At 60.8% G+C, this 12,242-nt stretch overlaps 1 protein-coding gene across 4 annotated transcripts in view; it reads right to left on the bottom strand.

Annotated features, from left to right (window-relative positions):
* PIP5K1C (phosphatidylinositol-4-phosphate 5-kinase type 1 gamma) overlaps positions 1 to 12,242 on the bottom strand; it is a 49,582-nt gene that overhangs the window by 2,074 nt on the left and 35,266 nt on the right. For 2 of the 4 annotated variants that reach the window (XM_040629595.1, XM_040629596.1), the window contains exons 10-16: positions 10,871 to 10,919; positions 8,897 to 8,981; positions 7,110 to 7,271; positions 6,186 to 6,324; positions 6,065 to 6,097; positions 4,783 to 4,887; positions 2,429 to 2,543 (exon numbers count right to left, since the gene is read on the bottom strand). In XM_040629595.1, coding sequence (XP_040485529.1) covers positions 2,429 to 2,543; positions 4,783 to 4,887; positions 6,065 to 6,097; positions 6,186 to 6,324; positions 7,110 to 7,271; positions 8,897 to 8,981; positions 10,871 to 10,919 — 688 coding nt within the window. Of the gene's footprint in view, positions 1 to 581; positions 1,209 to 2,428; positions 2,544 to 4,782; positions 4,888 to 6,064; positions 6,098 to 6,185; positions 6,325 to 7,109; positions 7,272 to 8,896; positions 8,982 to 10,870; positions 10,920 to 12,242 lie in introns of those variants that run through there. The other 2 variants (XM_040629597.1, XM_040629594.1) reach the window with 2 other exon arrangements.

Genomic DNA, 12,242 nt, shown 5'->3' with positions numbered 1-12,242 from the left:
AAGTGGAGCCAAGGCCACATCCTCCCCACTACCGCAGGCCCTAGGGTCTGCTCCCGCTCCCCTCACCTTTGCACGTGCTGCCCCCTCTGCTCCTGTGTGCCCCCCACCAGCTTCTGCTGTGCCCTCTACGGAGCCCACCCTTCCTTCTCCCACCTCCCCACACCCTGGTGGTCAACCCCTCTCCAGGCAGCCTTCACAAATCGCTCCCCTGGTGGGGGGGCCTCAGGGCCTGCTGTGTGTCCCCAGTTCTTAGATCATCTTAGGGGTGTGGCATCCCAGTCTCAGCAGGACACGGCACAGTGGGAATGTCTGGGGAAGTGGTTTCTACTTCTTGGGTTTGCTCAGCAGTGCTGGACACCCAGCGACACTCACAGACATTTGGGGCCAGGGGTGTGAGCCTCTGAGGGGCCTCATCTTGAGAACAGAAACTCCTGCTTCAGGTATTCAACCCGTTGTGCCTGCTGGAGCACTGTGTGGCTCTGGGCAGGTTACTTGGTCTCTCATTTATTGTTCACGAGGACAGTAACAGGTCCTGTTAACACCTTTGCTACACAGCGTCCCAAGCATGATAGGTTGGTGAGTGTCTCCTAGACACACGGGCTGCTTGGGAATTTGGACCCAGATTTTATCTAAACCATGCCCTCTTGTGGGCTTTCTGGGGAGCCGAGACCCCGGTTTCTCCACTGTGAAGTGGGTATGGAAATACCACCTCCTCTCTCCTGCAGTTGAGGGCCTGGCTTTGTAGTCCCTTTGCCGACCCACGTGACCACCTGCCTCTGCAGGGCACATCCCCCTTCGGGAGCCATGGGCAGCCAGGTCTGAATATAGGGCAAGTGTCCACCAACTTGTCCCTCGCTTAGGCAGGCTGGGGAGAGGGGCAGAGGCACCCGGGGGCTGGGGTCAGATGCAGACCCCACCACAGCCAAGTCCCCTTAGCCCTGGCTGTGAGCCTGTAGGCCTAGCAATGCCCACCTCAGAGGGACCTAAGTGACGTCACTGGGGGACACATGACCGGCCTCAGTGGTGGCGATTCTTTCCCCAAGTCCCTTCTCAGAAGACGAGGGACCGCCTGATGCCCAGGGTGGTGGAACGGGGGCTGGGCTCCCTGGACGCCTGCTGTGGTCACTTACAGTCCCTGAGGAGCTCAGCGTCACGGCCCGCAGTCGGCGATGCCGGGGAGAGTAAATCCAGTACCTCCCATCGGTGAACTGGGCGGGCCGGGCGGGCGGGGGAGGAAGCAAACAGAGGATAGGATGAGGCAACAGGAATCCGGCGGGGGGTTAGGCGGGGAGGGCGCTGGGCAGGGGCAGGTAAGCCGATGGCCAAGCAGGAGGTGAGTTTCGGGGTGGCGGGGTCCCACTGCAGCCTGCTACCTTTTCTGCTGCCCGCAGGGCCTGGCCGCCCACTCAGGTGTCAGGACCCAGACGCACACATAGGACATGGCCCCCTGGGGCCGCCTCGCACACTGATCCACAGGATGGGACACAAACCAAGCCCCCAGGGACGGGGAGACAACGGCGGGTGTAGGGGTGCACACACAGTGCCCGCCCCTGTTACTTCTCCAGGCCAGACAGAGGCCCCAACACAGACAGCAGGGTGGTGGGAGCTATAGGGCAGCAGGCCCCCAGCTCACTGGCCATGACTGAAGGTCTGGGAGGACAGGCAGTCCCCTTCATTGCATAAGGCCATCTGACCCCTGAGCAGGGCCGCCCGAGGAAGGCAGCATCAGGACCCACTGTCGGGGGTCACCGGACTGGACTCTGCAGGTTCCCTGGCCACCCAGCGCCCACCTCACCCAGGCTCCCGGCCCAGCTAACCTGTCTGCCTGCGGGAGATGCAAGGGGGGAGGCGACCCCCTGCTCTGGAAGAGGTCCTGGGTCCCTGAGGCAGGGCCCCTTCCTGCTCCGACAGACCCTGCCCCATCTGGGAGCAGCCACGAGCCCTCGGCCAGTGAGGACGGCAGCGTGAAGCACGCCTGGCCCTCAGCACGATCCTCCGGCCTCCTCAAGAACAGAAACCACCCAGCTGTACCCGCCACCCAGCAGGAGAAGATCCACACGGTTTGCAGCCCTTAGTGGCTGGCCCCGGGTCTGCCCAGTGACGAGGGGGGCCTGGTGGGGCTCAGAGCTTGAAGACTCCAGATGTTTCCTAGGGAGATGTGGTGGCCTGGCAGTGGTCACGGGGCCTGGGGAGAAGGGACGGGGCAGTTCCCTGGCCTTGGAGTGGCCTGGCCTGGATGGCGCCATGTAAGTCTATGAGTGTGAATGCGTGTGAGGGCACAATGGGTGTGCAAGAGTGTGTGGATGCGAATGTTGACCAGTGAGCGCACTGTGTCCACAAGAGTGCCTTGTGAGTGTGCGTGACTGTGTGTGCACGAGTGTGTGTCTGTTCGAGGGCCAGGCGACGGAAGGAGCTGTGGGGGACTTACAAAGTAGATGTCCGTGGCGGGGGCGTCCTCCTCATCCGAGGCCTGGCTGGCGGGCTCCGAGGCCTGGCTGGTGGTTTCTGCTTCGGCAGCGGCAGCGGCTGGGGAAGCCTCCACCCTGGGGACAGGCGGACACAGGAGTCCTGGAGTGGGGCTCTGGACAGCACCCAGCGGCCGCAGTCCCAGCTCGCCTCCTCCCCTCTCATCAGGAGGTCATCACAGAGACAAAAGACTCAGCAAGCCAAATAAAACAAACCCCCACCCCCAAATACCTCTCCGGGGCAGGAGATTTGCCCACCTGCTAACAGGTGAGCCTCTCCCCGCCGTTGCTCCACTCACACACTGGTGGGCAGGTGCTGGCCTCACCATTCACCCCCGGGGCGACCCTGAAGGTCCGTTCTCATCGCTAAGCCTCAGCATCCTCATCTGTAAAGCAGGGACACCTGGCACCCACCCCCACACTGGGGTCAGAACCTTCTCTGAGCACTTACTATGCGTGAGACCCTTACAAGAGCCTGGCATGAATTCACCCAGCGACTCTCCCCTGAGGCAGGGGCTGCCGCTGTCCCAAGTTACAGATGGGAAACAGGCTCCAGGTGGAAGGGGAGGCCAGGCCTAGGCCTCAGCTGGTGGCCGGGTGGTCGGGGTACAATTTCCATCTCATGAGCAAAATGCCCAGCTCCGAGATGGGGGGGCACCCGTAACCACAAAGAGCTGGCTCTCCAGCCGCGTGGGAGGGGGGCTGTTTGGGGGGCAAAGACTGAAAGATGTGTCACACTGCACAAGTTCAGCTAATAGCGGAAAAGCGGCTGGTGGCAGACACCGCGGTGTGTGTAGGTGTGTGTGCACATGTGTGTGCACGTGCGTCTGCGTGTCCGTGACATAACTCTCGGTGGCCAAGTGCAGGCTGGGAGTGTGTGTGACCGCTAAGCAAGGTGTCTTGAGATAGAAGAGAAAATTTAAAAGCACGTAAAGCAGAAATCACAAGAAAAGCAAGAAAAATTTGATGACAATGCAAACACAGACCCAAACAGACTCAAGGGGCCCAACGAGGACGTGCAGAAGTGCACGCTCCTGATTGATACATTGGACACAGCCAGCCCCGAACGTTCCATCCCTCGGCAGACCACAGGTTTCTCCCGCACGCCCACGGACGTTAGAAAACGAATTGTGGGGCGCCTGGGTGGCTCAGTCAGTGAAGTGTCTGCCTTTGGCTCGGGTCATGATCCCAGGGTCCTGGGACCGAGCCCCACATCCGGCTCCCTGCTCAGCAAGAGTCGGCTTCCCCCTCTGCCCCTCCCCCCCAGCTTGTTTTCTCTCTCTCTCAAATAAATAAAATCTTTAAAAAAATGAATTTTGTATTTGACCGCGAAGGCTTTCAACTGTTTTAAAAATATACATTGATTTTTTAAGGCCACTTTCTTCAACTTACAACTGAATAAAAACAGACATAAGTACTAAACACGTAAACAGGTCTTCAAGTCCTGGAAAGCTGAGAGATGCTTGTAAATAAACCTGAGAGCAGGGTCTCTCCCCCTTGGCACCATGGCCGGTGGGACTAGATATTCTCTGCGGGGGTCCTGGGCGCTGGTGGGGGCCATGAGCGGCGTCCCTGGCCCCACCCCCTCGGTGCTGGGAGCCCCCAGTGTGACAAGTGCAGGTGTCGGGACACTGCCCCGCGTCCCCTGGGGGCAGGGTCACCCCCGGTGGCTGAAGGCACAGCCCTATATCAAAGAGCCGGTGTAAAAGACCGGCCTCATATTGAACCCATGGAACATGGCAGGAACATGGCAGGAGCGGAGCACCCAGGACAGCAGCCACAAGCGCCGTCTTATTACAGAAGAAAAGGAGCCCGAATGCTCAACCTCCGCTAGAGAGGAAGGACCGTGCACGGAGCCAAACCAGAAGTTGGAAGGAAGGCATTAAGGAAGAATGGAAGTGAACAACATAGGAACCAGACACAGCCGGGAAAGGGGATTGGGTCCAGAGGTTGCTCCCTGGGGAACCGAAAAGCCCCCTCCCGCAAGCCCGGGGCTCAGGACCACAGTGGGTGAGTACTCCGGGATTGATGCATCACTTGCAGCTTGCCTGGAGGTCTGAGGCCCCAGATGAGGCAGCCGTTCCATCCCCCCAGGGGCCCCTGAGCAGACTGCCTGGTTCCCACGCCCTGCATCCCCCCATTTCCAGTGGGAGGCCGCAACCCCCCATTTCCAGTGGGAGGCCCCATTCCCCCTCCCCGCCCAGAAAGTGGACTACATTCCCCAGCCTGCCTTGCTGCCAGCTGGCCACGTGGCCAAGCTCAGCCAATGGGAGCAGAGCAGACGCCGTGTGCATGAGTCCAGCAATGGGACACTCACCCCGCATCCTCCTCCTTGGGGACCACGATCTCCACGCTGCACGCGGGCTCCACCTGCACCGTGATCTGCTGCAGGTCCTCCTCCGCGTGTGTCTCCTCCTGGGGCCTGGAGGCAGTGGGAAGCTGCATCTCACTCTCTCTCCTCACCCTAATTCTGCCCCCCAGGGGCGCCAGCCAAGCTCCAGGCCAACGTGGATCTCCAGCCCTGATGGGGGCCTCCATGGGGTGCTCTCTCTGGGTGCCATCTGACCAGTGCCCTGAGCTGGTCCAGCTCACACCCCCCTCCCTGTCCCTCTGGCTGTCATGCCCACTTGGGGTCTGCAGGGGGCAGGGACTGGTTCTCCACCTGGGGCCATCATGTGACTCAGGTACCAGCAGGGGCACGATGTGTGAATGGTGGCCTGGATCCTGCCCACCCTCCTGGGGGTAGCTGGGCACTGGCCTAGGGCCTGGACTGGGGGGGGGGGGCGGTTCCAGGGGTTTCAAGGTCCAGGCCCCGGCCGTAGATGGGTCAGTTCCGGCAGCTTTCTCCGGATGGCAGCACCAGAGAGCAGAAAGGTCGCTGAGGTGCGAGCAGGCAGCAGGACAGAGGGAAGTGCATTCTGCCAAACGTGCTTTATGCTGTAACTCTTTTTTTTTTCCCTTCAAATGGCAGGAATAATTGCCCCAACGCTAAAGGAAACGAGGTGTATTCACTGTGGTCTGTTGGCAACAACTGAAGTGCCCCTGAGGACAGGCTACGTTCTGTCAGACAGAAGACAGCCCCAGGAGCTCCATGCTCACAGGTGACCTCTTATCTGCCAAGTGTGCAAAGCAAGGGGCACCGAGCTATGCTGGTGGCAAGACAACAGGCAGAAACAGGCCCGCAGGCTTGTTTTCTCGTATATTCATAAAATATTTATAGAACGCGACAAAAAGCCCGTCCAGGGGTTGCTCCCAGGGAGGGGAAGGGGCATCGGACAGGAGGAGGTTTTCACTCTATTCTCTTCTGTACCTCTTAGAATAAAACTATTTAATAGAAAGAAAAACAGATCAACAAGCAGGTTCAGGGGAGGGGTCTTCTGGTCCCCCTCCTCGGGGTGTGTGTGTGTGTGTGTGTGTGTGTGTGTGTGTGTGTGTGTGTAGAGGACTCCAGAGTAAGTCAAGATTCTGCCAGTTCTAGAGTCTAACTTAAATCTGTGCCCAGCAAAGTGGTCAGAGAGGCGGGGCTCTGAGTGGGAAAACGCAGGGGGCACAAGGGGGGAGGGGGAGGGGCCTTGCGGGGCGGTAGGGGGTAAGCTCACCGGCCATCCTGTCCCGAAGATTGCGTGCGCCGCCTGCAGAGAGACGCAAGCGGGTGGATCAGGTGGGGGAGGCGCCCGCCCCGCCCCCGCCACGCGGACAGACACACCCCAGGCCCCTCACCGGTACCGCGGCTGCTCCGATGTCTCCGAGGGAGATCGCTCCGGGATGGAGAGCGACGTGGAGGACAGGGTTGTGGCGATGGAGGCGGTGGTGGCCTCCTCAAAGGACGGCGGCGTGCAGGGCAGGAGGTCGGGCCGGCCTGCGGGGAGGAGGCTAAGGGCGCTGCCGTTCCTTTGCAGCCCTTCCAGGCCTCGGGCTCCCCCTGCAGCTTGGCTCACCCTCAGCAACCCGTGCCCCGCCCCACCTGCCACCCAACACTCCACTCTGCTCCTGGGCTTTAAGAGGGTAAATACACTCGAACTGGCACAAAAGCTCCCAACAGCCCACTACTCTCAACCTATAACCTAAACCCTCCTCAGGCCCACAGGCCCTGCCCACCCGCCTGCCCCCCCCCCCACTTGGCTCCAACCACACAGGCCTCCCACTGTCCCTCTAGCCTACCAGGCCCTGTGCTACCCCAGGGCCTTTGCATGGGCAGTTTCTCCCTTCCTTGATACTATTCCCCCCAGCCTGTCTCTGCCTGGAATCTTTGACTTTTTAACTCTGGGAACTGGGAAGGACTTTCCAAAGTATCATGCCCAACCCCATTGAGTGCTTCGTCCCTCTAGGTCTCTGGACACCTGGTGATGGGGTGAGTCACCTCTTCAGGTGGCCCCTCCTCTGTTCAGCTCTCCCTCTGGCAGTCCCAGCTGCTCCCCCTCCCCACTTCCCGGAGGGCTGCAGACCTTGGGCTGGGATGAGGGGGTGACTATGACCCAGGCCCCTCCCATCCAGATTGACAGCTTCAGGAAACCCTTCCTCACACTGGGTTGCTCCCTGTATTCCCTCCCCTCTCAGCCCCCCAGGGACATCGCCTTTCTTTCCCCAGCAGCCCCCTTCTCTCTCCCGTCACCAAAGCACCTGCTCCCCAGCCTGCCCAGTCACCTTCGTCCTCCAGCGTGGGGTAGCTGCGGGCCCCCCGGAGGTCGTACTGTGTGTCCTCCCGCTCGCTGGGGATCTGGCTGGCCGAGAAGGCAGCTGTGGGCCCCAGGGGCTTGACGGCCAGCAAGGCACCACGGCCCTTCTTGGACGGTGAGGATTTCAGGGCTGCGGAGAGAGGTGGACTGGCACTTGGGGCAGCGTGGGAGCCCGGTGGCAGCACTGAGGCAGGGCCCCACCAGCCCCCATCCCTAGTCTGCACGAAAGCCTGGTTGGCCCCCCTTGAGGCCTGCCACCCGCACACATGGCCCCTGCTGCCCAGCCTCCCAGCCCAGCCCTCAAGCCTGGGCAAGAAGCAATATTCTTTGTGGAGAAAACCCTGTACTGCTTTCTACCCAGCTCTGCCTCAGGAGGTCCCAGGAGCCCCCTTTGTTGCAACCCACCCTGGCTGAGGCCTCTACTTTCAGACAACGGAGGCCTTGGGCCATGCAGGGCTCAGCACCAAGGGCCTGGCTCCAATCCAGGCAATGTGGCTCAGCCCCTCTGAGCCCCAGCATCCTCGTCTGCAGCAACAGGGTCAGACGAGGGGGGTGACCCCGTGACGCCGTCTGCACCCAGCCTAGCCCGTTGGTGACTGTCACCGTGTTCTCCCTCCTCTTCCTGTAAGCTCCGCTCCCAGGATGGCCAGCACAACGCCCAGCACACGGTAGGCACTCATTTCGCCTGGTGTCCCTGGAGGCTGGCATCCCCTCGGGACCACAGTGAGAATGACGCCGAGGGAAGGGCTCTAAGAAGCGGTACACTGATGAAGACGGACAACCCGCTCTCAGGAGACAAAGGCCAGAATTGTGGCGTTTGCCCATTTCCACGATGCCAATAATCCCACTGCCATCGATTTCAAGCTACTGGCTCGATGTCAGGGAATGTGGAGTCGTGTTGGCTCTGTGAGCCGGCTCCAGGTGACCGGGGCTGGGTCACCGCCCACAGAGGCCTGGCCCAGGCTGGGAGAGCAGGTCCCACAACGGGCATCGGGCTGCCCTTGCTGCCCCTGTGGACCCACCTCCTGCAGTGTAAAGCCTGGAGAGGAAGGTGCACACTGAGGCCGTCCCCACGGATGACACGGACTGAACACCTAGTGCGTGCTGGGCCCCGGGCTGGACGCTGGGGACACAGAGTGACCAAGGCTGACAAGCATGCTGCCTTCTGGGCGCACAGGGAGTAGGGAGCAGATGGCAGACATGTGGACAGAAAGACCCTTCCAGGCAGCATGTGGGATCCCGGGCCCGGGCTGTGCACCAGGATCTGGGACTCGAGGCCCAGCACAGACGGGACCTCCCGAGGCCACCCACGGGGCACAGAGCACCCGCCTCTGCTTGTCCTGTGCCCTCCCTGACAATGCCCGGTCTGGCTGATGAGCGGCTGCCTCCGGGCCCGCCAAGGCTGTGTTTCCTTGGTGAGGACACGAGGCTGCGGGTGGCCCCCGAGGACCGGTGCAGGGCCGAACACACCTGTTGTGTGTGGAAACACATCTTGCCCTCACAGCTCTGTACAGACGGGGTAACTCGGGCATGGAGCAGGGCTTCCCCCGCTTGAGGTCACACGGGCAGGACGCAATGGGGCCAGAACTCAAGCTCAGACAGCAGGCCCGAGGCCCCGTGCCGGGCCCCAGGACGGTGGCGTCCTGACTACCCTGTTCTCTGGACCAAGTCCCTGACTGAGGCCCAAAGATGGCCACCCCGCCTCCCCACTCCGCACCCTGGGGCCCTCCTGCCCAAAGGGCCTGGGAAGCTCACAGGAATTCTTCCGGAAGACCGTGTTGCTCATGAACTTGAAGAAGCGCTCCGCATAGAAGCTGGGCCGGTGGACAGAGACGGTGTCCTGGCAAGAGAAGCAGGGCCCGCGGGCAAGAAGGGCTGAGTGCCGCCGCGCCGCCAGTGCTCCCCGTGTCCGGAGACACGGAGGGCGGGACACAGAGATGGGTCCGCGGCACGGGGCTAGCAGGTAATGGTGGCAGGGAGGGGCCTGGGAGGGACATTTCTTCATTATAAACCCACCTGTGTTTTTAATCTTTTGAGCCATGTGAATAAAACAGCAAGTGAAAGAAGTAAACGAATAAATATCAAAATAGTTCTCTAAAGCAGGGCTCGCCGGAGGACGGCCGAACACCTGTATTCTAAGCAATGTCTGGTGGCACCCAGCCACCCCTGCTCTGGGGACAAGTGGCAGCTGGTGTTGCTCAGTGCCAGGCAGACCTGACTGTGGCACTGCTCACCGGACGGTGACCCTGGGCAACGCACGGCCTCTCTCAGAGCTGCTTCCTCACCGGCGCGATAGGGCAGCTGGACACGGTGACACCTGCTGTCCGTACGGGAGGGGGCCCAGCACACAGTCTGTGCTCCGGCAATGTTGGGCCCCTAAAGGCGGGGACTCCTTGCTATTGCCCAGAGACCTTGCCTTCTATGGCACAGTGTCCCCTCGGCACGGTGAACACCATCCCGGGCACTGGGAGGCTGAGCCGCATCCCTGCCCCCAACCCCTCGATGCCAGGAGCTCCCCCAGGGATGACGACCACAGACGTCCCCAGACATGGCCCGGGTCCTCCGCCCGCTATAATGTAACAGAACCGTAGGGACACACAGCTTCCAGAATGCAAACTACGTTTCCCGTCCTCACTGCAACGAGGCATGACCGCAGGACCGCATTCTGGCCAAGGGTGTGGGTGCCAAGGCGGGGACAGTTTCTGCCCTCTCCTTTCCTGGAGTGCCGTGGGGGACCAGCCACCTGGGCTGGGGGCTGAGGGCCACACCCAGAAGAACCTGGGCCTCTGCTGCATGGGCCAGCCGACCTGCCCCAGACTGCTCCCACCTGGTATGGTTACTTTGATCAACATCTGGGCCCCCAGGAGCTGAGCCAAAGCTTACTTTCAGAGATCGCAAGTAGCCTCCCCAGGACTTGGCAACTGTCCTGTCTGCCACGGATTCCTAACACCACGAAACGGCTTCCTGCTGACTGGCTGCCCCCTGGACCTTCTCGGTGCACTTTCTGGGAAGCTTCCATCTGGACCCTCTAAGCACTCTTTGAGGGGTGTCGTGAACACAGACTACGTGAACACAGACAGCCCTTAGCACTTTAGTAAGAATTGGTCTGAAGGGGGGCCATGGGAGGAGAGGCGTGCATCCGAGGCACGGCTGGACCAGGGCTGCCTGGGGCCCCCACGTGGGCTCTATTTGCTCCCTAACAGCTGGTCCTCACGGTCTTTTATATTTGGAAATAATCCACCGCCAGTGTTCACACAGTGGCAGCACTGACAGGAAAAAGCGCATTCCAGGCTGTCCTCAAGCAGTGGAGACATTCTGAAGCAGGCCACCCGCCTCGTGGCAACGGGTCAGCGCTGCACAGTCGCGCCCATATGACCCCCTCCATATCGCAGCCCATTTCCAGAACGTTCCTTGCCTAGCTGGCCCCTGACATTCCCGGTCAGGCTCTTTGGGAACCCTTCCAACTCAGCTCGAGGGTCCTCTCCTCCAAGAAGGCTTTCTGTGCCCCTCACCAGGGGCGATCAGACCCCCTCACTGGAGAGCCTGCAGCCAGCTGCCTGTGCTTTCCCATCTGGACCGTGAGCCCGTGGCCTGTGACTGCTGGCTCCCAGGGCCGCCTGTTCCCAGCGGACGGTGGCTCCAGAAAGGAGGAAACACGTCTGCTGTCACGGCCCCAGAGATCGTCACGTTTGTGGACTAACGAATGGATGGACGATGCTCGACGCTCACCCCGTCGTGGACGAGAGCCTTCCAGGTATGTTCCAGTTTCTTGATGAACCTACAGGGAGAAGAAACACCTGAACCCCTGCCAAGCTTTCGGGCCCAGGGCTTCACCGGAGGACACCGGGCCACCATGACTGCAGGTGCTCCTGGCACCGAGGGGGTAGGGGAGCCCCAGTCTAGAGGAACTGAGGCTGCCTGCTGCAGCCAGAGGCCACCTTCCTCTTCCTGTCCCTTTGTCCCCCTCTGGGCCTGCTGGCAGCTCCTACCACTGCTACTCTTGGAGAGGAAGTGAAGAGGCCACGGTGCTTGACCCCCTGTGGGGGACTGATGGCAAGCGCCTCCCAGAGTTCATCCTTCCCCTGTCCTCATGGCCTCGGCTGAGCCCTGGTCCTCTAAGCTGGAATTACGGCCCGGCACTGTGGCTTTAACTAGGCCCCTGCACACCTGGGCTGGGACAATGGTGCCTCCTCCAGGCAGACTTCCTGGACACCTCCTAGTCTGCAGCGGGGGAGGATCCTCTCCTCAGCACACACCCCCTTATGACACCCCCAGCCCCAGATGATCTTGTGGCTGCCTTACACATGCTGGCCCACCCTCCTTGCCTCCACTCAGAGCCTCTGCAGACACCCAGGTTTGCTACTTCAAAAGCTTCTTAACCCCGCTCTAAATCAAGAGGGGACACCCCTGTAGCAGAGATCTGCCCTCAGGGAGGAAAACAGGCTGCGGACATTAGCGCTTGATGGGCAGGAACCACGTTCTGTATTTAGGAAAGAAAGACACGCGAGGAAGAAATCACCCAGTGCCCAGTGGGCTTCCTAAGGGGGTGGACAGGAAGTGGGGACCGCCACGCCCATGACACCCTGTCATGTCTGGATTGTGCATAAGGAACACCTCCTACTCTCGGGATGAAACACTGATGGTTAAAACACGCTCACTGCCGAAACCTCATCGAGGACGAGCACGGGTAACGGGGTTGCCGACACCCCAGCTCCAAGCAGCAGGTAAGGCTTGCGTGTGTGCTCCTTGGGCTCTGCCACGCTCGAGACCACACAACATGAGGCTCCAGCCACGAGCATATATTCTTGCCCATCGTAGGAGCGGTCCGGGGATGCCGTGCCTCATGGCTCCGTTTAGCCCAGCGCTTGGCACACAGTAGGTGCTTAACAGACACCCACACCCACAGCAGCTGGATGGAAGATGAGCTGGCGACACTCCAGCCATCGCCCAGGCCCCATGCCAGCCTCAACCTCTATCTGAAGGAAGCTCTCATCACATTCCTAGCACAAGTCCTGAAGGTGGCGTCACCTGGTTGGGGACCAAACGCCTCCCTTTAGGGCCAGGGCAGCCAGTTGGGAGCCTTCCGTGGGGGGGGGGGGGG

Source organism: Ursus maritimus, unplaced genomic scaffold, assembly GCF_017311325.1.
Source record: "Ursus maritimus isolate PB19 unplaced genomic scaffold, ASM1731132v1 scaffold_14, whole genome shotgun sequence".
NCBI classification, from domain to species: Eukaryota; Metazoa; Chordata; class Mammalia; order Carnivora; family Ursidae; genus Ursus; species Ursus maritimus.
Note: the sequence above shows the minus strand (reverse complement) of the source record. Positions and strands in the feature narration are given on the sequence as shown.